The sequence below is a fragment of the Protopterus annectens genome, chromosome 1.part0, assembly GCF_019279795.1.
Source record: "Protopterus annectens isolate FY-2018-M chromosome 1.part0, PAN1.0, whole genome shotgun sequence".
NCBI classification, from domain to species: domain Eukaryota; kingdom Metazoa; phylum Chordata; order Ceratodontiformes; family Protopteridae; genus Protopterus; species Protopterus annectens.
In genome coordinates this window covers 1,739,129,738-1,739,153,481 of record NC_056725.1, presented here as the reverse complement: position 1 = coordinate 1,739,153,481, position 23,744 = coordinate 1,739,129,738, and the positions used below count along the sequence as shown (strand labels likewise).

Here is a 23,744-nt window from a genome sequence, read left to right as displayed (position 1 = left end):
TAAGGTTGTATGGGAAGAGACTCAACAAAAGGTAGTAAAACAATTAAGAAACTGGAAGCTCTTGATTAAGACTGTGGATTGTAAGATATAAACAGTGAAAATGTTTTTAGGCCTTTTAGTTTTATGTACAGTTCAGGCATATTTTTATCAACCATTGGATGGGCTGTGGACAGTAATTAATAAAGGATTTAATTGAAAGAGGAGGTAGGCTAGAGTTGAGTGGTTTAGGTTGACTCTCCCTATAGAACAAGGTGGTTTAGGATTACCTGAGGAGGAAGAAGTCTAGAGATAAGTGGTGTAAGCTGATTCTCCCCATAGAACAATGTGACGTAGGATTACTTGATTTGAAAGGATACTTTAGATCTTTATTGTTAAGGCTCATATATATAAAACACAAGTAGAAGGTTATACATTAAACTGAAAAGGGATGATGATAAATAGGGGGTTCAAGAAATAAGCAGAGAGTAGGATTTTGGATGCAGATTCTTAAGAATAACAACAACTATGCAGAATGTTCACAAAGTAGTAGAAAATATTGTAAAATCTAAGCAAACAAGGGAATAGAGAAAAGACATTTTGTCGATAGGGTGACTGCAAGTAGGGTTATAGAAAATAGACTGGAATTTACTGAAGAAAACTGGAAAAGGAACCAAGGTGTTGGGAGCAAATCATTAGAAAGAGAGGAAAGTAATAGAGTGGGATAAGGCCAAGCAAAACTTTGTACTGCAGTTTAGAAACTGCCGTCCCTACCAGGGAATGATATTCAGATATAGGCACAGATAAAGGCATTGTGGATTTCTAAGTTAAAGACCATCTCTGTTAGAGTTTTTAGTTGTGTCTAAGACATAAGTTAATATTAAAAAGGCATAATTAGTGGAGTACATAAAATATTGCATGATAATTATAAGATTCAATCAGCGGTGGTTAGAAAAGATTGGGAAGAGAGACTATAAAGGCACTTTCAGGAAGAACGGAAGGGCGTCTGTATGACTCCCAAGTTTACAACAGTGCCCAGAGTGTTTAGGATTTTTGCTTTGAAGTGTTTGCATAGGTAGTTTTATACTGCAAGCAGACAGTAGAGAGCAGTTGGGTATGCAGAAACTGTCAGCCAACTGGGTGTCTAAATATTTGAATGCTGACATGAAAATATGATTAATAGACACTTCCAAGTTAATTTTTCAACATTTTCTTCGAGCTGGTGCCAACGTTTTGGCATGACTAGTTACTGTTGATGAAACATGGTGACACCACTATGATCCTGAGACAAAACAACAGTCCATGCAATGGCGGCACTTGGTTTCATGAAGGCCAAAGAAGTTCAAGACCAAAAAGTCAGCAGGGAAGGTCATGGCCACAGGGTTTTTGGGATCAGGAAGGTGTTGTAATGACTGACTGTCAATGTAGAGTACTACTGTAACTTGCTGTGTTGATTAAAAGAGGCATCGAAAGAAAAAAGGAAAGGGAAGTTGCGGAAAGGAGTTCTCTTTTTGCAAGACAATGCACCTGTTCACAAGGCTCACAAAACGATGGATGTTTTTACAAAATTGGGGGTTGATTCGGAGGTGATTGCAGCAGTGGAACAATATTTCAGTGACCAGACTTCAGATTTGTTTTGGCAAGGTTACAGAAACTTCAGACATGATGTGCCAAGGCAAGGTTACAGAAACTTCAGACACGATGTGCCAAGTGTGTTGAACTTTGGGAGAAGTATGTTGAATAAGTTTCATGGCTCCATGTCATTCCCTTCTAGGTCTGGCTTTGAACTTTTCATCACCCCCTCGTAAATAGCAAATGCTGGAAGTGTGATAGGAAAGAGAAGGGTGATTGACTACGGTTTTTGGAAATATAATGGGTTAGTAGATTTTAAAAATTTCCTACAGAGTACTTTATCAGAAATGTTGGGGGAGGAAATGGTTGTAAGTAAAGAAATGATTCTTTTGAATTGGGACATAGAATCTAATCTGCTTATATTTAGCAAGGTGTTATTGTGTTTAATGCTACTGGTTGCCAAAAAGCAATTACTAGAAAATTGAAATCTTTATCTAAATCACCTGTAATTGAAGTACTGAGTATTGTAAAGAAGCTAAAAGAACTGGGGTGGGATCGTTAGAGAAGGGCAGGAGCAAATTGTATAGAAATAAATGGAATTTTTAAACAATACATGCAGAGTAATGTTCAGGAGGAGGATTGAGGTTTAAGAGAAGGCAGAAACTGCGCAGTTTTTGCAATGTTGGAGTAAACACCTTTATTGAATTATCACTTAAGTCATAGGCAGACATAGATTTGTGTAAAAGAAAACAAACCATAGTAACATATTCCCAGTTACAAACATTATACATCACATGCATTTTTTGTACATTATCCATTCAACATCACATAATTTGTCCTCTTTTAAACCTCTCTAATCCTTCATATCCACTGGAGTGAATGATTGTTAAAAAGAAAGTATGTATACTGTATGAAAATAATGAAAATGTCACTGTATTTTTTTTCCTATTAATTAATTTGTATTGTGTCACTGTTTAAATTATGATTTAATAAAATTATTAAAAATAGCTTAAATTAAGTGCATTTATGTGGAGATGCCTTCCTTGAAGTAGCACCCCATGCTACTGCAATACTCATTTGTTCTCTTCAGCTTGTGAAGCCAGCTGGTGCGAGAAGAAACATTTAGATCTTTTTCTTTTAGAGCTTTTGCCTCTTGGTGCAAGGAACACATCATATCAAGTGCATTCTTTTCCTGTTCCTTGCCCTGTGTCTAATGTTGATGCTTGTAAGTTTAAGCTTATTAATTTGGTACACATCTGTAACAGTCGAATGCTCTGTCCCATACCATAAACCTTGTTTAAATGCAATCTTTTTGAATGTGTACTCAATTTATTTGCTGTGTACACACCAAATTCCTGAATTAGCTTTAGTGGCTTGGAAAGGAAGCATTCTTCAACAGTAATTTGTAACACATTGGTTCCCTTTCTGTCTTTGTACAGATTGCTACTTACAAGTAAAGTGGAAAAGAGAAAATGGTATCTAAAATCCAGAATTTTCCCTCAAAGATTTCTTACTTTAAATGCACTTTGTTTAATTCATTGCCCATCTGCTACCTCATTCTAAGTCAGTCTGTATAATATCGTATTGTTCTCTGATTGCTGTATGTTTGAATAGTATTTCTTGCATTGTCTTACATGGCAGTCTGTAGTTTTATTGCAGTGTATTGAAACTCTTTTCCCTTGCATGATAAACATTTTGCTTAGGACAGAAAACAAGGCTGTGTCTTTTTGGTGAGTCATAGGTATTAGAAGATGTTGACATATGAACTGAGGGAGGAGATAGAAATTAGTTTTTTTCTGTAAAGGATAAAAAACATTTGATTTTTTTCTGAAAAAACGCAGAAGCTGTCATAGAAAAGGCTGCTGTGTGGGAAGGACAGATTTCTTGCTTAGTATTCCTTATATTGTTTTCTTGTTTGAGTGCAATTTATACTTTATTGCAGTGTATTGAAGTCATTTCCCTTGTATTTTAAAGTTTGGTTTAGGACTGATAGCAAAGCTGTGTCTATTTATGAGTCATAGGAATTAGAATATTTTCTACACTGTGTTCCTATTGTGTTCTTAAATGCAGTGGCTCTTTGGTTGTCCACCCTTATGTTTGTTTTAACTACATAATTCCCTCTTACTCATCTTTTTGTCTTTGGCAATAAGCACAAAAGTTTAATTTTGTGCTTCCCTTTAACTAATTAAATTAATTTGACCACTCTCTTTGTTCTGTAGACCCAGAATACTAATTATCCATATGTAACTACAGGTGTAATCAGTTATCCTCAGGTAAAAGCTCACTTAAAATTGACCCCCCCCCCTTGCTGTTGTAGCTCAGCTGGCTATATGTTGCATGTCCTTACCCATCATTAGTTTGCACTAATTTTAGAGCTGTACTTTCTGTGTATTCTGTTATCAGTTATCTTTGCTGTTAGTTGATCTGAAAAGAAAACACTGTCACCATGGAGTCCCAGCATACTTTAGCTTTATCCTTAGCCAGCTTAGTAGTGCTGTATTATCCAAGGCAGTATAGCAAAAACCTCATGTTTTCTGACACCCCACTTCTGACACACATTCTCACTGGCTTCACTTGTGAGAGATGCACTTTTTATCTAAACTGGAGGCTAGTCTTTCCATCCTGTCAGTGGTCAGTAGACAAGAAAATAACACTGTATTACAAGAGTTCCACATTATCTCTACTGCATATGCTGATGTAGTAAATACATCTACTTAGGGATCACCTAGATATCCTACTAGTTTACCTTATTTACAGTCAAAATACTAACTCATCCAGATCCAAAAGTACAGCAGAGAGGCAGCTGTCCTCCATGCAAATGTACCCTTAAGACTCATTAAGCCTGCAGTACATCCCATAAATGAATCAGTTATCTATAACTGCATTGTAAGGTATACAAACACGACACTCAATCCGGTTGGTAAAGGATAGGGTGACAGCTGCCTCTCTGGTGTTATGGTTAGGGGACATTACTATGGCTCTTAGGCCCCTGCATCACCCCAGGTACATTTATGATCTTCTAGTTGCTCATTTGTTAATGAATGATCTTCAGTATTTCACCATGGGAGGTTAGATGCAGGGAGACCTTGCTGAACTTTTCCCTTAGGTATTTGTAGAAGGAAAAGCCCTGGTATTTAACTGTGTAGATTTCCTAAACATAAAGCTAAAATAATTGTCTTCAGTAATTGGCAAGTATATTGGTGTTGTTCCAGGGGATATGTGTGTGTGTGTGTCTGTCTGTATGTCTGTCTGTCTCTGCATGGAAAGAAATGGTCAGTGGACTCTCATGCTTTGCTAAGGATGGCCTGCACCTTTCACCCTCAGTTTTCACATACTAAAACATTTGCTGCCCCCATAGTGCCTTTTTAGATAGAGTTTATTTAATGGACGATCCAACATAGCAAATTCCAGTCTGGATAATAGTAGAAGTGCTGAATGCCAGTACCCTAAATATATCAAAATCTCTGAACTTGAGACCTTCCATGCTCTTGAAGACATCAGCATTTGTGCTATTACAGAAACTTGGTTCTAGTGTAATGGTAGCAGTCCATCTTTTCCAGGGTACAATACCTGTCATGCATTCAGTTCCTCCAGCAGTTGTGGGGGAGTATTTATATATATATTTGTAACCCTATTGTCTGTTACTAGGTTCTGCATGATACAAATCTGGAACTGAACGAAGTCCTAGCTACACTCAATGAAATTAATTGGCCCATTATAGACAAGGATAGGATTTCGTCTATGACCCCATCAGAGCATGCTGACAACCTTAACCAGCTAGAAAAGTTAACACCATTGAACAAAATATGTTTCTTATGGGTGAAATCAACTATCCATAGATAAACTGGCAAACATATACTACTAACAACAGATATACCCAGAGACTTCTACATTTCATAAATGCAAATTAGTTGATAATCTTCCTGATATTGTCCTCGCAGATGTCTCTGTTAATTGTCTCCCTGCTTGTTGCCTCCTCCCTAGTCAAATCTGACCATCTCCCTGAAAGCCTGCTTTATGGCTTCTAATACTATCTCTACATTTAAAGATTACTTCAAAACAAATTACTTGCTGCTTACTGATTTTATTGATGACCATAAATGTTATAGCTTCTCAGCAAGCCTTGTACCTCAAGCTGCTGCCTACTGTGATTTTTTACTATGACTTGCATAGATATGTGTTGAGACATTATTCGTCTGATTTAAGCTTAATAGCAAGTTTAAAACTAAACCTTTATGGTGGAATTACCCCTTCAAAAACTGTTTAAGAAAATAAAAAAGCTCCTAGCTGTTTCTACAAGGTGTCCACGTCACCATTACAAAAGGGATTTAAAACTAGTTCCCTCTAAGTTGCTTCTAGAAAATGCAAGATCGACTGTTAACTTTGGGTTGTAGCTATTTCAGTAGACAACTTTAAGGCCTTTGTCTGTATTAAGAAGCTTAGAAATAACCAATAATTATGCACTGAACTTGCTTCTAATGGTACCCTCTCTAATGTTGAGCACATGACTGATATTCTTACTGACAAATTATCTTTCTACTTCATCCCACCCATCTGTCCCTCCCATTCCCTTTCATTTCCCTCCTCACAAGATCACTTTGAGCCAAGTCCTTTTTTCACTTTCCAGAATCAAAAATACCAGTTCTGTGGATCCTGGCAATACTCCTGGATCTCTGCTAAGTACCTAAACTATCTTTAAAGACCTCAACATTCTCACCAAAAAGATCTCCGGGCTTGATATCATTAGCAACTGTAGTGGTTTAAATGCCCTTTACATCTGTTCATTGTTATCCATAGCTTTCCTTGCTGTTGATGATACAGTATTCTTTGAAGTCCTTACCCTAAATTATATTAGTGGTAGTCCTACCCTAAATTATATTAGTGGTAAATCAAACACCTGAATTAAGATTCCCCTACACCTTATTCCATAAGAATTGTTTGTTGTAGGAGGTCTACATTATTGACTTAGACTACAAGCAAGTGTGGAAGGCTTTCCCATTGATGTGGCAAATATGGTTCCTCTGTCTCAGCCAGCACTGTAGGGATAAGGCCTTGACAATGGCTTAGGTAACCAAGGTTAGATTAGATGCCCAGATGTTTGTGTGGGACTGGCAAGGGGAAGATGGGCATATTTGTTCCAGAAGGGGAGCTTGCAATCAGGTAGTCCTTGTGCTTGATCTCTAGATCGGGCTAGGAATACACGGATGTTGTTTTCCTTAGAGTGGCGAGGGCATTGGCTGGGTTGCAGTTGTGGCAGGACAGTATGCCAGCAAGTCTCATTGGACGTCTTACCCTGGATGTTATGAGGACTCTCAAGGGAAGGGGAAGTTAGGGCACTGAAAAACATTCCTCAGCAAAAATATCATGCTGCAGTATGTACCTTAATCTCCTCACTGGCCCCAAGCATGGATTGAAATTAATTTGGGGAGGATAGGTAGGCCTGGGAAGCAGCTGATGGTCAGCTGTGAGGAGGTAAAATTCCTGTCAGCATTGGGATGGGAAGATCTCTTTCTCTCTCTTATTTTCTACAACAGGAAACCCAGTTTTCCTCATTTGACTGGCAGTGTGAGGTGGATGGTGATGTTTTTCTTGTTGGATTTCTGTACTTTTATTTATTTTTTTACCTCAACTACACTATCAGAGTTACATTTACAGACTTTGAGCCCTTTGAGATTAGTGGAGCCTTCAGTGTTGAGGGATGACCTTTTGGGTTTGGTGTTGGACTTGGCTGTCTCAGGTCAATGTTTCCTTTTTTTTTTTTTTTTTTTATTTTTTTTATTTATTTTTTTTTTTTTTGCATTTTGTGTCAAGGTAAGGAAAAGCAGAATGTCAGTGTAATGAAATTCACAAGTGCTTTTGTCTACTCAGACTTTATCTAAACTGTTTGTGCAAGTAGAATGCCCACATTTACAATACCGTCAACTCAGTCAAATTACAAACAACCAATCCAAACAATCTACAAATATGCAAGTAATTAGATCTCATTTTTAAAACTGATTGAGAATATGAAAGTACTCAAGTGTTTTGTGAATTTCCTTAAACAGACATTGTATAAAGGTTTGTGGAGGTATTTTCTTCTTACTTTTACCCTTTGCACTTTGTGGGTTGACCTTGGTTTTTGTTTACTTGCTTTGTGTCAAGACCCAACAACATCAGTGTCAATGCTGACTGACTTGTTGGCAGTCTCATTTGAGAGTGTTACAGTCCTCGACTCATTAGTACTGAAATTATTGGTGGGGCAGCGGGACTCCGTTTTGGTCCAGCTCTGACCATGCAACCTTCTCTGCATACTCTTCTCACTGACCTGGACTGTGAATGTCTGTGTAATGGAACCTCCGTTACCTGCTTTGGCTATCTACCCCCTTCCATTGCAGCGCAGACTGACTGGATACCCTACTCCTTGATCCCAAACTGACTTGGTTTGTGTGCTTAGCAGGATCAGTCACCACTGATTTCAGCTTCCACTACACATCCAGCTGCACTATTCTTCCATGGTTGCCACAACCAAGATATGTTGTGGATGTGTTTTTTTACTGAGTGGGTTCTGTCTCTCTTCACGAGGGGACTTTGAGCCCCTCATGCTCTAAATGTCCCATAATCAGTGAGGTGTGCAGATTTGAAAAGGGGCTATCATACTATTGCCAGTTATTTGACTTAAGTTTGAGTAAGGCCATATTATCTTTCTACTGACTTGACGAGACATAGTCAAGATGTGAATGCATTTGGGCATTGTGAGGTAATTGACCCCACCTCTATGAACACATAATCCATAAAGTCTACTTGGGAATACCCCCAGCATGTCCACTCACACTTTTCCCCTGATAGAGATAAGCAGGTAAGACCTCATCATTCCTCTCCCCCACATTGGATCCTGCAGCTTCCCACTCACAAAATGAATCCTGATTATCCGAGTCTAATCATAATTTCATTTTTACATCCATGTTTTGATATTCTAAACTGCTTCTTGAAGTAAATGTTATAGCATATTCTTGCATCTGTAAATATGTATATGTATTTGTTTTTTAGCATATCTTTGTGTCTGTAAATATGCTTTATTCATTTCTTATGTGATCTTATTTACCTGGGATGTGCCTGAAAATGGTCCATTGCGATTTGTGCACTACCCTGGTGAACAAATATAAATAAATAAACAGACAGGGCTTCTTTGCATTGTTGTCTCATATTCAGTACTGACAATTCTATTTTTTCTGCTGACATAGTTTGGATCTGGATCCTTGATATCATAGGTGAAGTCCATAATTCATATCCTTGACCAACACCTCATGTGACCATGTAGGCATCAAATTATTAGCTGTGATCTGCACTGGCATTGCCTGCTTTTTTCTTAAGGATAGCATGATAAACTGACATCTGTCGTAAGTGCCAGAAGTTCAGCCAAGCTACATGATGTAAAATAGTGGAAGTGTTTTGGCCCACTTAGATAAAGTGGTAGCAGTAAAAAGTGGGGTAATGTCCACCACACAGCCCAGTGCACAAGCCAGAACATTGTCACAGGACCAACCCTCAGAGAGCAGGACTAGCCTTGAATCTCCTCAGGATAAATGCATTTGTTTATCCGGTTCTGTGGACGCTGCAGATTGAAGTTCACCCACAATTAGTGATACTTGAAACTTAACTAATCCTCCTTCACTGTCAAAGACATTGTGATCAGCACTGGCTGTAAGCCTGAGATCTGATCCCAGCAATTTGGTCTCTGGAATCACCTGTTAATGGATCAGGATGATTAGAACTACTTGTCGGAGCTGCTCCAGCCTAGTGTGAACCAGCACTCTCTGCTTGAGGAGGGTCCTCCTGGTCATTCCATTTCATACTTCTACTACTACTTACTGGAGACTAGTCTTTGGGGGGGAAAAATCAATATGTGTGATAAATTACCACAAAATGATTTCCTTTGCAGTCAATTGTTAAGGCGAGAACTTTGCACAGGTGTACATCATAGGCTATCTACTATTGACTGATTATAGTTTACTTTATGTTTAAGGAGGTATTTTTATCAAAGATTGCACTAAGTTTAGAAATGTTATAGTTCCTACTAGTATTGGATAATGTTGTGTGTGCCAAGTAAATTCAGAGAAGCAGCAGCAGAAAACCAGGGGTAACTGCTGCACATGAAGACCTTCCATGGTTTGAAAAAACAGGCTGAATATCTACTGCTGTCAGTGACCAGACCCCCAGTGATTGTAATACTGCTACAAGTCTCTCACTAAAATATGCTATTGCACTGAGTACTTTATGCTTTCTTTTTGGTATAGTTGCTTGATTATTACTTGTTGCATTTATCTGATAATGTGTTGATTTTGATAACTTTTTAATGGTTGAATTTTTTTTTTTGTTGTGCAGGGGAGTAAAATCCAGGTGACAGGTATCTGTTTTAGGTGTACATGTCTTGAGACTAATTTATTAAAAACTGTCACAGTCTGAAATAGTGATGTTTAATATATTTTTTAATGTTTTATTTTCTTATTTATTTTTAAATTTCAGAAGATCACTGTTTCTGGTGCACAGCAGGTCTTCATACTGTTCCTCATTTGTGATTCTTAGTGTGCAGGACCTCCATTTAAAAAGGACTCGATTAAAAGGAAAGGAATATAGGAAATTGCTGCATTCTTCACACATTTTCTTATCTCTGCCTCAGCCGCACACCATTATAATACAACCATTGTACACGTCAAATTGTGGACTTTCAGAGGAGAAAACTCAGCCTTCTAGTACTTCAGACACAGAGAAGACTTTATCAACTCCAGCCAAAGTTGACGACTTGAAAGATGTAGCACGGAAGTCTTTGAGGCAACGGGTTGTTGATGAACTGAAGCATTATTACAATGGATTCCGTCTTTTATGGATTGATACCACTGTTGCAGCTCGAATGGTGTGGTCTTTATTAAATGGTCAGCAGCTCACCAGACGGGAGAGAAGAAGGGTAGGTAACCAGAGTTTCATCTTGATGAATACAGTTTTACTGTGACTATGCTGTTTATTCTCCATGAAGTACACTCTGGATTTGTGAGCTATGTTTTTAGATTAATTTTGTTGGGTAAAGTAGGATAAGATCATTTTTTTCTGTGCTTTCATTGTTTGGGAAATTTTTTTATGGGGAAACAGCAGAAAGGTAGGTTGGCAGCTGTTCTGATGGCTTCTCTTTAAACTGACAAAGCAACCTAGCTTTTCACCCACACCCTAAAATTAGAACATTGCTGATTGATAGGTTCTCAATCCATAATGCAAATGATGGATGAGGTTGTGTGGGGAGGGAAGGGTAGTTTGGTAAGTTTTTGATTAATCCACATAATAAAGAAAAAGGTTTCCTTGGTCAGAAGAACTTAATTTGCACAGGTTGGTGCTATGTGTAGTCTCTTCCAAAGCTTGTTAAAACTGATTTGAGAAAAAGGAAATGTTTATTCTTAATATGAGGAAGTACTTTTTACAGAGAGAATGGGTAAACTGAATTATTTACCAGAATGAGTTATTAAAGTAATTCTGTTATATCATTAAAAAACGGGCTTCTTAGTGGGATGGAATTGATCTAATTGTAGCATATGGGTTACATCTAGCTTTAAATGCTAATTTTCTAGTTACAGGGAATTTGCTTGTCACGTGGTACATATTCCTTCTATACATCTTCTGTAAATAAATGTCTTATAGAGGCTAGGAGCTCATTTCCATTGTATCTGTTGTTCACTGAATGTTTGACAAGCATCCAGATGTTACATGGCTAATAAATGTGAAAATACATTTACGTTGTGTCATATTTCTGCATGTCGTTGGATAAGATGCCTTGAAGGTATGCAATGCTGCTTTTCCTCAAAGAGGTGAAATATTAAAAAAAAAAGCATTTGTGGAAGGAAGTTAAATAATTATTGAGCCTATAAAAAATGTTGTTCTTTAAAAGGACACCAAGTCCACTATAGATGCTTATGTTACTGAGCTAATAGGCAGTGAGGGTATAGATGGTCATTTAGTCAGGCATACACCATGTATTCTTTTGGTGCACACATCTTTTTTGGAATAATTTATTTATTTTTCTGCAGTATGATATATTAGAATTTAAGTAATAAAAAACCCTCATAGATTTGACTGGAGAGCCCAGGGATGGAAATCAACAGTCAGAGTGAAGAAGTCTTGAGTACTTTTAAGATGCTCATCATTCTAACTGCTGTAGAAGCCTTTAGGCTATATGGGTTGTATCCTGTCTAAGGTAACAACAACTGGCTGTGTCTTCGCAAAGTTGTAGCTCCCTCCCACACCCTCAGTCTGACTGATGTCTGGACAACACAGAGGAGGAAAATCAGCAATGAGAGGAAGAAATCTTCAGTACTTTCTTGCTGTCTCAAGAGGAAGAAGCTATGAGGTTCCATACAAACAGTAGGCAGCCTTGATGCTTCATTTCTGGCAGATGGGTCCCCACAGGGGAACATTTCCACACAGAAATACTTGCCCTTTTAAGAAAATATTTGTATGACTAAAAATGATATTTCCTTTCCGTGACTGCTATTTTTAGCTAGCGGCTTCTTTTTTTATTTGATAGCTATTTTTATAAGTAGAAAAATGCACTGATTTATATGAACCTTTAATGTTTTTTATGTCAGTTTAAGGACTGTGAAGTGTTAACTGGGCAGAAGATGTTTTTTGTTTTGCTTGTGCGTGCTTCATGACAACTAACCTGTTATTTTTCTGTCGGAGTACATTCTTTGGTGGTGCTTTTCTTTTGACAGGATTTTTTGTACTGTGTTTATGCTTTTACAAATAGGGGTTCTGTGTGGAGGAAGGGAAGTCTTAAGTGTGTATGTGCTGCTTGTGAACTCTTACTTGACAGCTTACCTTCTGACTGACTCATTCCAGCACTTTGTACAAGCATTCAAACGTCTTCCCTGGCAACAGCATGGATACTTACTCAGGTCCTGTGTACCTGAAAGGAAGAAACAACACAATAGTGAGCCCTTGCCACCACTGTAGTGTCAGAAAGTGCATCAGCCATTGATGAGTAAATCTATAGTGGCCAAACATTGTTCTTCAGACCACTCACTTTCTTGTCTGGGTTCCTGTAGTGTAGTCTTTTCAGCCATGTCCTCTCTGGCTGTTCCATTGTCCATTGCGGACATGAGAACCATCTTCTTTGGGTCAGATAGATTCTCAGGGGGATGTTTCTTGGGGGCATCTGGGAAAAGAGACTTCTTGATAGGGCTGAACTGCCATCTCCTAGTTGGTCTTCTGTCAGGGTGCTACCTGCAAAGAAAAAATAGGTTAGACATTGCTCATTTGAAGACACTGTGTCTATTAGAAATGCTGATTTTCTTAGATTACCCAGGAAATTATTACAGGGTATTAATCCCATTTCTCAGACATCCGTTCTTGATAGCAGTATCTGTAAAGAAATTCCTGAGGAAAATCAGCTGGAGGATTCTGACATAGACATAGATAGGGCTTCTTCTCATGTGGGTTATCAAGCCCATAACTCAGATTTTGAAGAAACTTGCTCTTCTGTACCTCCTTTGGAAGACTTTTCTTTCCAGACTATTTCCAGAATGAATGAGGTATTTTAGTGGGAACATGGGAACAGGTGGAAATTGCCCTGAACTGAGGAGATGACATGATATGTTACAACAGGGTATACCTCATTTTGTACCCATCCCTCCCATTTTGCCAGCCTTGGAAGATGTGTTTAATGCCTGTATTAATCCTGACTCTCAACCTGCAACACCCAGAAAAGCAGATAGACTGCATAAAGTACCTAAAACTAACAATGTTTTGTTTTCTTATCATGTATTAGATCCAGCTGCTATATCTACTTTTCTTACCAGTTACCAACAGATTGTTAGTCAATACCAAACCCTTCCCAGCAGAGAGAGAAGGCAAAGTGTTAAACAGATTTGGTAAGAGAATTAATTCTTCCAATTCATCTTACAGAATTCATAACTACCAGACACTTATGTGGAAAGTTATTCTGTTTTTGTAGACAGTTGGAGAGAATATTCCACCTCACTTCCTTCACAGGATAGTTCCTTTCTGAATCCTCTTGTTTCTAATATTTTTTCAAGTGTCTAAAAGTGTTTTGAAGAGTGTAAATGATTGTGCAGATACTGTGCCTAGGGCCACTGGTACTGTTATGAGGAGGTATGTCAGGGTATGTAACCAAAACTTTGTTGATGAAGTAAAATCTGAAATTTTGAATTCTGCTTTAGATAAGCCAGTTTTGTCTGGCCCTTCTGCTGCTCAGGCCCTTAAACAATTTGATGAAAGACAGAAGTTAATTCAGGGAGTGTCTTAAGACTTTTCAAATCCCTCTTTACAAATTGCCGATATCCGCTTTTCCTTTTATAAAGAAAACAAAGCAATCCATGTCAACTCGAGGCAAACAGGAACCAAAAAAGAGATGTTATAATGAGGAATAACAAGAAGCAAGGATCTTTTCCTAATCCTTCAGAATGACTGTGATAGCATTGTATCCCTGTACCCTTCCCTCCTGCACCCTATCTTTCTAAATCTTCCTCCGAAACTGTCTTGTTTACATTCTCTTTTGGCAACAGAGTGATCAGACTCTTGGGTGCCAGAGGGTGTTTAAGTGAGTTACAGTTGGTACTGGATAGATAAATACTCCTTTCAGGGTGAATTCCTCCCCATCAACCAGTCCTCCCCTAGGATTCATAGAACCACTGCCTTTAGGTCACTGCCTTTTACCAAAGAAAGAACTAACATGGAGACCAATTCTAGGTCTTTCCTTTCTCAAGCTATATGTAAAAAAGTACCGAAGTTCAAAATGTGTATCCGTCAAACAGTTACCCTCATTCCTCCTTTGAGTATCATGGTAACATTAGATTTAAAGTATGCTTGTCATCATGTTCCCATAGCCGCAGGCTCAGGAAATTTCTCAGATTCTCTGCGCTTCAATAGCATTATCAGATGTTCATCACATCCACTGCCTTACTGGCATTTTGGGTTATCTGCCAAGATGACTCAGTACTGGCCAGCTTTCAGAAGCTCAGACCCCCCCTCCTCCCTATATCTTCCTGTGACAGCTAATTGGTTAAGCATATCCTGAGAGGGAAGCCTTCAGCTGTCACAAGAAGTGAATGTTCAGTCTTTTTCTGCTATCCAAAGAAGAAAGTCCTCTGACTCTTCACAGGCTTCAGTGCTGATTTTTGTGGCCTACTGCTTATGTAAGCTTTCTTTGGAGACCCACTTACTCTCATTTTATTATTAGATTTATTATTATCTTTCTATTTGTATATTTATATCAATATTGTTATTTCTGTCAGTGTTTACAGTAATCCCTGTAAGAATTTCTGATTGCAGCAGTGTTTATTAGACATCATTCTTTTGGCAAATGGTTGTTTTTACTGTTGCTGAAGAAGCTTTCAGTATTTTTCTCAGACATGCAGTGTGTATGTGTGCCATTAGACACTTGAGGCTGTCTCGTGCAGTCAGAACCACAAATTAATCACGTTATCTTACTGTTGTTTTATTTTCATCTTTTGATAGGAAATTGTTGTAAAACTTCAGCATTTATACAATATTTTCTGTGTGAATGGGTCTGCTTTGTCAGTTTTTAACATTGGATCTCAATTTTACCACAAATTAAGTTATTTGAATGTTTTGTGGAAATTGTACTCTCTCTGACTGGAAAATATATTTTAAGTAGCTGTTAAATGTTATTTTATGACAGTTTAATGTGGTTAAATTGTGTGGAGCTAATTTTTAACACTGGTTTGGCACAGTGGTTGCTTTGGTGTTTGGACTGTGACTACTGGAAAATATTTAACTTAAAAGTTGTAAAAGAATTTTGAACACGTCACATTGTTTTTTGAGATAATAAGACAGTTTGGCAGTGTTTAGTTGTGTACTTACATGTTTACTACTGGAAACATTTTAAGTGCTTATTATGAGACATTATCCAGTACTGTCAGTTTGTTATTCTGGCTGGTGTTCGTTTCCCTGTTTTGATCCTGATGGATACCAACAGTGGTCCCCACTTCCTCAATCAAATCCGGTTGCACCTAGAAAGAAAAAAAAACAAATTAAAAATATGCCTCAGCATATGGTTAATGATTCTTTCAGGACTATCACCTGAACAGAAACAGAAACTTCAGTAGCGAAAGAACATAACCCATGCCCATGCATGAGAAACACAAAAACACTTTAATGTAAGAAACCCTCAAAAGGAGTTTACAAAGAACAAAATGAACAATAAGCACTTTCATCCCCACAAATTAGGAACTACATCAGATGGCTTATACAGTAAATAGAGTATTTATTAATGTAGTATTTCAGTAGACTAAGAAAGCCTGCCATTCATACTAGACATCATGGATCTTTAAAGTGACACACCCACAAATAATAAACTCTTTAAAATGGATAATCCACAAAAATAGATTGTATAAAATACACACACACACACACACACACACATATATATATATATATATATATATATATATATATATACATATATACACACACACACACACACACACACACACACACACACACACACACACACACACACGTATAAAACACTAATAAGCTCCATAAATTTAATTATAAAGCAGTTAATAAATATGGTCTACTGTATTAGGTGCATGCTGAGTTTACACTAAAAAATACATTCTTAAACTACTAATACTGTACTATTTATAGATAAATAAAACAAATGTAAAGACTTCTTATGCTAGAAATTGTCATGATAAAAAACAGCCAATCACTATAAAATACAAAACCAAAAAATTATCATCTTTCCACGGACTTGATTTTTAACAAACAGGTGATCGGCTGTATTCATTCAACCTTGGCCAATTAGTGGCATTGAAAAATAAATGCCAATACAATTCTTGCTTTTCAAGATGTAAATGCCGGGCACCATCTCTTTCATTATGCGCTACCTTCTCGATCATCAAAAATTTAAACTCATGGCCTGAGTGGTTCATAATGTGGTTGGCAAGGGCATTTGTATTATTATTCTTAATGGATGCCATAAGAATGCTTATAAATTTTTCTTTTAGCATCCTACGTTTTTCCAATATAAAAACAGTTACAGTATTGACACAAAGTAGCATATGCTACCCCCTAGTACAGCAATTATATTTTTCCTTTCATAAAATATGATTTTTCCCTAATCATGTGCTAGTCTCCTGTTTTAATAAATTTTACAGTAAGGGCGGGAACCACATTTGAGCATATTTTGCATACTATTGTTGGTATTCCTTTTTGCTTTAATTGTTCTTTTAAGTATATTTTTTAAGTTATCGACTCTTCTACAAATCATACACGGCTTATCACACGAGTTCATGAATCGAGTTATCTTTGAATTTGACCCAGTTTTTATTTAGTACCCATCTGATGACCTCACTTTTCACGTTGAATGTGGAAATAAAGGTACTGTGAAGTGGTATTAACCTCCCTTATCTCTACCCTATTACAGATATTATTATCCAAAATAGTGGTACCATGGCTGACAGTTAAAATCAGGACATAAAAGTTATTTAGTCTCTTGTTGATAACCTCGTGTTTGATATCTTCAACAAAAGCATCCAGATAGTCCCTACTTTGAAACATACTACTAAATAAGTCACATTCCTCTAAAAAATATTGTTCTTTGGAGACCATCCTAGTAGCTCGGACAAACTGTCCTTTCACAACAGATTTTTTTTGTGAAATTGGATGCACACTGGAGAAATAGAGAAATGTATTTGAGTATGGGGGGTTTTGAAAAATACGAGCAGTGCAAGCTGCTAGTTCAAATCCTTTTCCAAAAGAACATCCAAATAATAAATTTTTGTGGACTCAACTGGAAAAGTAAATTTAAAAAGAAATTGGTACTGTTATTAATATACTCAAGGAGGTCATCCAGACCATCCCTTGTCCCTCGCCATACTATAAACATATCATCCAGGTATCTCAAATAAAAACGGATGAACTCACTAAAGGAGCCATTTAGCAAGAATTGTTTTTCCCAATGAGCCATAACGATGTTTGCATATATAGACCCATAGCCACCCCGTTATGCTAGTGGTAGTAATCACCTTCAAAAAGGATGAAATTATTAGTTAGGACTAATTCTAAAAGCTCTTCGAGAAGATTGATCCTCTCATAGTTACTACCTTTACTCATTAAGAATTCCCGAAACCACTCCAATCCAGTATTATGAGGAATTACAGTGTAGAAGTATTTTACATCGATTGTTACCAACAGATCACTATCAACAAAATCAAGCCAGTTTATTTTACTCAAAAAAACCATGAATCCCTGCAGATCTGAGGTTCATCACCCAGTAAACCTTTTAATTTACATCAGTAAATTTTGCACAAGCATTGGTGATGGATTCCCTCCCGTCAACAATAGGACGCATGGGAGGATTATGTATTTGCTTCTGAATTTTGTGTATGCTGAAGATGGTTGGGGTAAGTAGGCACATCATGTTCAAATAATTCAGCTCATTGATGTTAATCCTTCCATCAATAAATCATTGATTTGCCCTCTAATCTTACAATAAGCGTAGGTTCATGTAAAGTAATCATATCTTAAGTATTATTTATTTATCTATTTTACATTTGTTAACCGGGTAATGTCTGGCTGGGCAAGTAGCCTGTTTTCTGCGAAGACCTGGGGAGATAAGCTCCATAACAATAGTACAAAAAAGATTACAAAAATTTTTAAAAGATTTACAAGCAATATACAAAAAAGTTTGACAGTTGCCAACAATCATGATTTACAAAAAGGTGAATGTAAAATAGAAAACATTACATTTCTTAAGCTTTATTACAGACAGTAATATGAAACTCATTAAATATGTAACTAAAAACCATTGTGACATTTTCATTTGATAGAGGTAAGACAAGAAGATAGCAGAATAGAAAACATTTGATCGAAGGCATGAGAAACTAGCCAGGAGTATTACTGGAGCATAGCCATTGTTGAGTAAAGTATTCCTTTAGAAGTTTTTTGAAGCTATGACGATCTGTGTTTTTTAAGATATTCTGGGGTAATCGGTTCCACTGTTTGGCTACTTTGAAGGAGAAGAGAGAAGGAGAAGGAGAAGAGAGAGTCACCAAAGTAATTATGGGACTTTGTAACCTTGAGTATAAGTTTATCATATGATCTAAGGGTCCTGGGGTTGGATTATATAGTTGAAAGTGCAGGGCAGTTTTCAGGTTTGTGGATAATACATTGGGCACTGGCGAGCTGATTGAGCAATCTAACAGAGTGGGAAATTCAAGCCAGTGTAATTTTTGAAGAGCAAGGCAATGATGATTCCTGTTGGATATATTAGCGGCAAATTTTGCTATTTTGTTATAGCAGGAATCAAGTAGATGTAAATCAGACTTATGCAGGTTAGTGAAAAGATGAGAACAGTAGAGAAAAATAGATAGGAGGTGGGATCTGGCTGTGGCTAGTCTGGCATTTTGAGTAAGGTAAGGTTTGGCCCTATATAGAGCACCAAGTTTGATGTGAACTTACTTTATTGTGAGTGATATGTGTTTATTGAATGTTAGGTTGTTGTCTATCGTGACACCAAGTAATTTTGTTTGGTTAACTGGTTCTATTATAGTGCCATTAGTGGAGTATATGGAGAGAGGAGGTGGTTTTACTTTGGATTTCCTGTTAGAGAAGATATTTAATTTTGTTTTGTTTGGGTTTAAGAACTATATTAGAACATCGAAGTTTCAAAACTTTGAATGTTGTAATATCGACCCCTATTCATCGAAAGCGGAAAACATCGAACATACAGAACACTGGAGCGGGTACCGGCCAAGACTTCCTCTGTATGAGATCAGCCTTCGGGTCAGAGTAGTCAGATCCTGTGGAGGTAGTTTGGATCCACAGCTCTTCATCTCCGAAGCAGACTCCTTTGGGTCAGACATGCCCAGATCGGAGGTCCCGGCACCATACTCTACATCAGTGTAAATATCCCTGTTCTGTTCTGACCATCCGGACCAGCCTGTTTCAGGTCAGGTCTACACATTCCTCTGTCTCCTCTAGATCCTCTAGGCTGACCCACTCCGATATGGGTAGGATGATGCAGAGTTTTCTCAAAGTCCAGATCTAGCTGGGGATCTTGCCTTTTCGACCCATACTGGATCCGTGAGTATACCAACCCCTATACCACAGCCACCTCCTCTGATCTGACCCTCAGCTTCAGAGTTGCAGGGTCTGGCCTTCTTGAGTGGACCATCATCGGATTGCAGAATATGTCTTTCGTTGACTCCGGCAGTGTCCCAGGCCAGCTTGGCTATGATATCTTCTGAGTGGAGCTGGTGCCTGACCTGAGATGTGGGAGATGGTCCTCTGGGCTGGAGTTGGCCCGAACCTTTTCAGAGCCGTCCCTTCCCCTGGGGATCTCGGATTTTGATAGTTCGGGGGAGGTGTCAAATATGGGATAGCCTCCTCCTTCTCTCCTTTGGTAGCTTCAGCTCCAGTGGTGATAGGTCAAGAACTCCTTCCAGGTGGCAGAGAGGGCTTTCTCCACACTGCAGGATGCGGTCGATCTTCCACAACGTCCTATCCAACTCCGTGCGGATCAAGGCTTTGCTCCCTTCTGTCCTGTCCATGGTCAGCCCCTCCTGGAGAGCCTCCAGACTACCCCTCAGTAGGAGGTTCCCCTGTATTCTGAGTCCTGTCCTGAGTACCCTCCAGATGAGGTTTCTCAGAAGCGATGGTGCAAGAGGAAGTACCTAGACTCCCCTTTGGAGTCTTTGACAGAGGACACTGACTTCGATGAGGGGTAAGGGTCCCCCCGATCTCCACCTGACAATATCTCTTTATTTGATATCTTAGAAATTCTGAAGCAAAAGGGTGGCTGGTCTTCCTAACCCCCTTCCTCTGAGGAGTCAGTGTTCTGGATGCATTTGGGATGGGCCCATCTGCATCCTGTATTACCCCACTGGAGGACCAGCTTATTGACCTTATCGCCACTGGGCTTGGAAGGAACCTGACACTATGGAGAATATCCCCAGATGCACAGACAGATATCTTAGTCCCCCAGTGACCACACATTTTGGAGTAAGGGTGTACCAGTTGATGCCATTGTGGTGTCGGCAGCTACTAAGAAGGAACTTGCTGAGCTGAGCTCCACTGTTCATCCCCCGAACAAGGAATCTCAGGCTTTGGACAGACATAGGAAGCAAGTGTATGCTTCAGCCACTTTTACACTGAGAACACTGAGTTACTCGGTGCACTTCACACGCCTTCAGAGAGACCTGATGAAATCTATACCTGACTGACGCAGTCATTGTCAGAGGAGAACCTCAAGAAGGTTTCTCCCCACCTGACCACAATGCCCTCCATTGCGAATTCCTCAATGAGGTTAATTTCCCATGTTGTAGAAGGAACCTCTCAACCAGCTGGTTGAGGCATAACCCTCAGGAGACATGCCTGGATGAGGCTGTGCTGGTTTGCAGACCCCTTTAAGGCATCGTTCATTAACACCCCCTTTGATGGCTCCTCTTTGTTTGGGCCATCAGTAAAAGAGACTTACTCGCAATGAGCAAGAAGGGAAGACCCTATCTGCCTTAGTGATCAAGTTTTCTTCTCCTCAATGGACCTTCTCCAGGAACCAATGGAGTAAGAAGAAGATATGTTTCATTAAGTCTCGAGAGTCTTTTCCCAATTCACAGGATGAATCCTTTTCTAGAGGCAGAGGGAGATGATTTAATGGTCGACATCTCCCCACAGGGAGAAGGGATCCACAAAACCAGAGCTTCAGAGAACCCTTCTCTGACAGGCCCTATCAGTGCACCTGAGGCACTGCCCAGCTGTCCTACTCTGGAGGCAGTTGGGGCAGACTGTCGTTACACTCCTATGTCTGGACAAACATAACAAATGACACCTGCGTGTTACATATAATTTCCAGAGGTTACTATATTCCCTTTTCTCTTCCTCCTCCCAGTTTCAGGACGTATCTCCGAGAAGTGCCACCCAGTCAGAGGGAGAGTGCTCTTCTAGAAGTTCAAAAACGTCTAGAAAAAAGAGTTGTCCAGGAGGTCCCAGACGAACATCTAGGATGCGGAACTTACTTCTGCTTCTTTTTGGTGCCAAAGAAAACAGAAGTCCTTTAACTGATCTTGGATCTGAGCAGTCTGAATTTGTAAAGAAGTCAAAGTTCCGCATGGTCACAGTACAGTCCTTTCTGCCGCTTCTGCGCAAGGACGATTGGATATGCTCTGTATTTCTCCAGGACGCGTACTACATATTAAAATAGACAGGTGCTCCAGGAGATATCTGAGCTTCAGGCTGGGGGCCAAGCATTACCAATTCAGAGCACTGCCCTTTGGTCTCACCACTGCCTCCCGGGTGTTTGCCATATGCATGGCAGTGGTTGCAGCTCGCCTCCATCTGCAAGGATTCCAGGTGTTTCCATACCTGGATGATTGGCTACTAACAGCATCTACAAGGCATCAACTACTTCATGCTAATTCAGGTTATGTTGCAATTGTTCAGTTACTTGGAAGTTATAGTGAACATGGCAAAGTCCAAGATGTCTCCTGTACAGAACATCAGATTCATAGGAATGCAATTAAACACAACCACACAGATAGCAGCCTTACCTCCATAGAGAATAAGATACTTGAGACAGCGGGTTCAACTGTTAGTAGATACCCTGACACTGGCAGCTCAACTGGTCCTCATGGCCTTAGGGTCCATGTCAGCTGCCAGTCTTCTGGTTCCTGTATATAGGTTCTTTGTGTGAGTTCTCCAGTGGACCCTAGCTGTCCAATGGTCTAGTCTGCTCCATCTGTTGTCAGCCCCATTCAGGCTAACTCCGATTTGCAGGTGCCATCTGTAGTGGTGGATCCTTACAGTTGACCTCCATCTCGACAGACCCTTCATTCTTCCCTCACCTATAGTCATGGTGACCATGGATGCCTCCCTGTTGGAGGGGGGGGGGGCATTTCCAGGGAAAGATGGTCCAATGTACATGGTCCATGACAGAGACCAAATTGCACATAAATGTAGTGGAGATGAGCGTTGTCCTTCTGATGTTGCAGACCTTCAGGACTGCCTTCCTCTGGGGACAGTTGCAATTCTTACAGACAGTATGTTGATGTTTTGGTACATCAGCAAGCAGGGGGGAACCCGTTCATACCCGTTGTACAGGGAGGCCATGAGGGTTTGTGAATGTTGAATCTCTTCAAATCATTTTTCTCATTGCAACACACATCTGGGGGAGTCCAATCTTATGGTAGACAGACTGAGCAGATCGATCTTAAGTCCACATGAGTGGCCCCTGAATCAATCAGTGGCGAATCAGATATTTAGCCATTGGGGCCTGCCTTGCTACAACCTCTTTGGCACTCCTCTAAACAAGTGCAGCAAGTTCATCGCTCTGATCCCCCCCTTTGGGGAGTTGCCCAGGGATGCTCTAATCCATGAGTGGCCCCCGGATCTCCTATATGCCTATCTTCCGATTCCCCTGATTCCCATAGTTTTAAAGAAAGCCAGCAGGTTGAAGACCAATCTAATCCTCATTGCCCCTTACTGGCCTCATCAGATATGGTTCCCCTTCCTGCGATCTCACAGCAAATATCCTCTATGGATACTGGATCCCAGGCAGGATCCAATTTCCCATCTGTCGAAACGCCAGATTTTCAGTTTTCGATCTCTCATATTGACCACTTGGTTTCTCCACTTCCAGGGATTCAATTAAAGTCCAGGATAGACTCCTCTGTTTGGGAAATTATTCTTGCTTCTCAGAAGTCCTCCACTAAGAAAGTTTGTCATTGTAAATGGAAGAGATTTTCCATTTGGGCATCGTAGAAGAAAATTGATCCCTTTTCTGTTTCAGATGCAGACATCCTTATGTTTCTCAGCTCACTGTTTCAGCACGGAGCTAGCTTTTCCACTATAAAGTTACAACTTGTAGGGGAGTTTAATAGCTTTCTTTCTCCCATCTCCACTTATAGACTATGTAAGGCATTTGTGAAAGGAGTTTTTCATCTCAGACCTCAGATAATAGGCCCATCTCCTTCTCGGGATCTCACCTTTGTACTTCAGAAACTTACTCACAGACCATTTGAACCTGCTAGCTCAGGTAATTTAAAATTTTTATCTTGGAAGACTGCCTTTCTAGTGGCCATTACTTCAGCTAGAAGAGTGTCGGAATTGCAAGCTCTGTCTTCCCAACCTCCATATATTACCTTCTGTAAAGATAGAGTCTCACTCAGAATGAACCAGTCCTTCATAGAAAA

At 39.3% G+C, this 23,744-nt stretch overlaps 1 protein-coding gene across 1 annotated transcript in view; it reads left to right on the top strand.

The window, feature by feature from the left end:
* The window catches only part of LETM2 (leucine zipper and EF-hand containing transmembrane protein 2), a 1,071,376-nt gene that overhangs the window by 143,940 nt on the left and 903,692 nt on the right, over window positions 1–23,744 (top strand). The window contains exon 3 of the mRNA XM_044068981.1: window positions 10,051–10,489. Coding sequence (XP_043924916.1) covers window positions 10,051–10,489 — 439 coding nt within the window. The remainder of the gene's footprint in view (window positions 1–10,050; window positions 10,490–23,744) is intronic.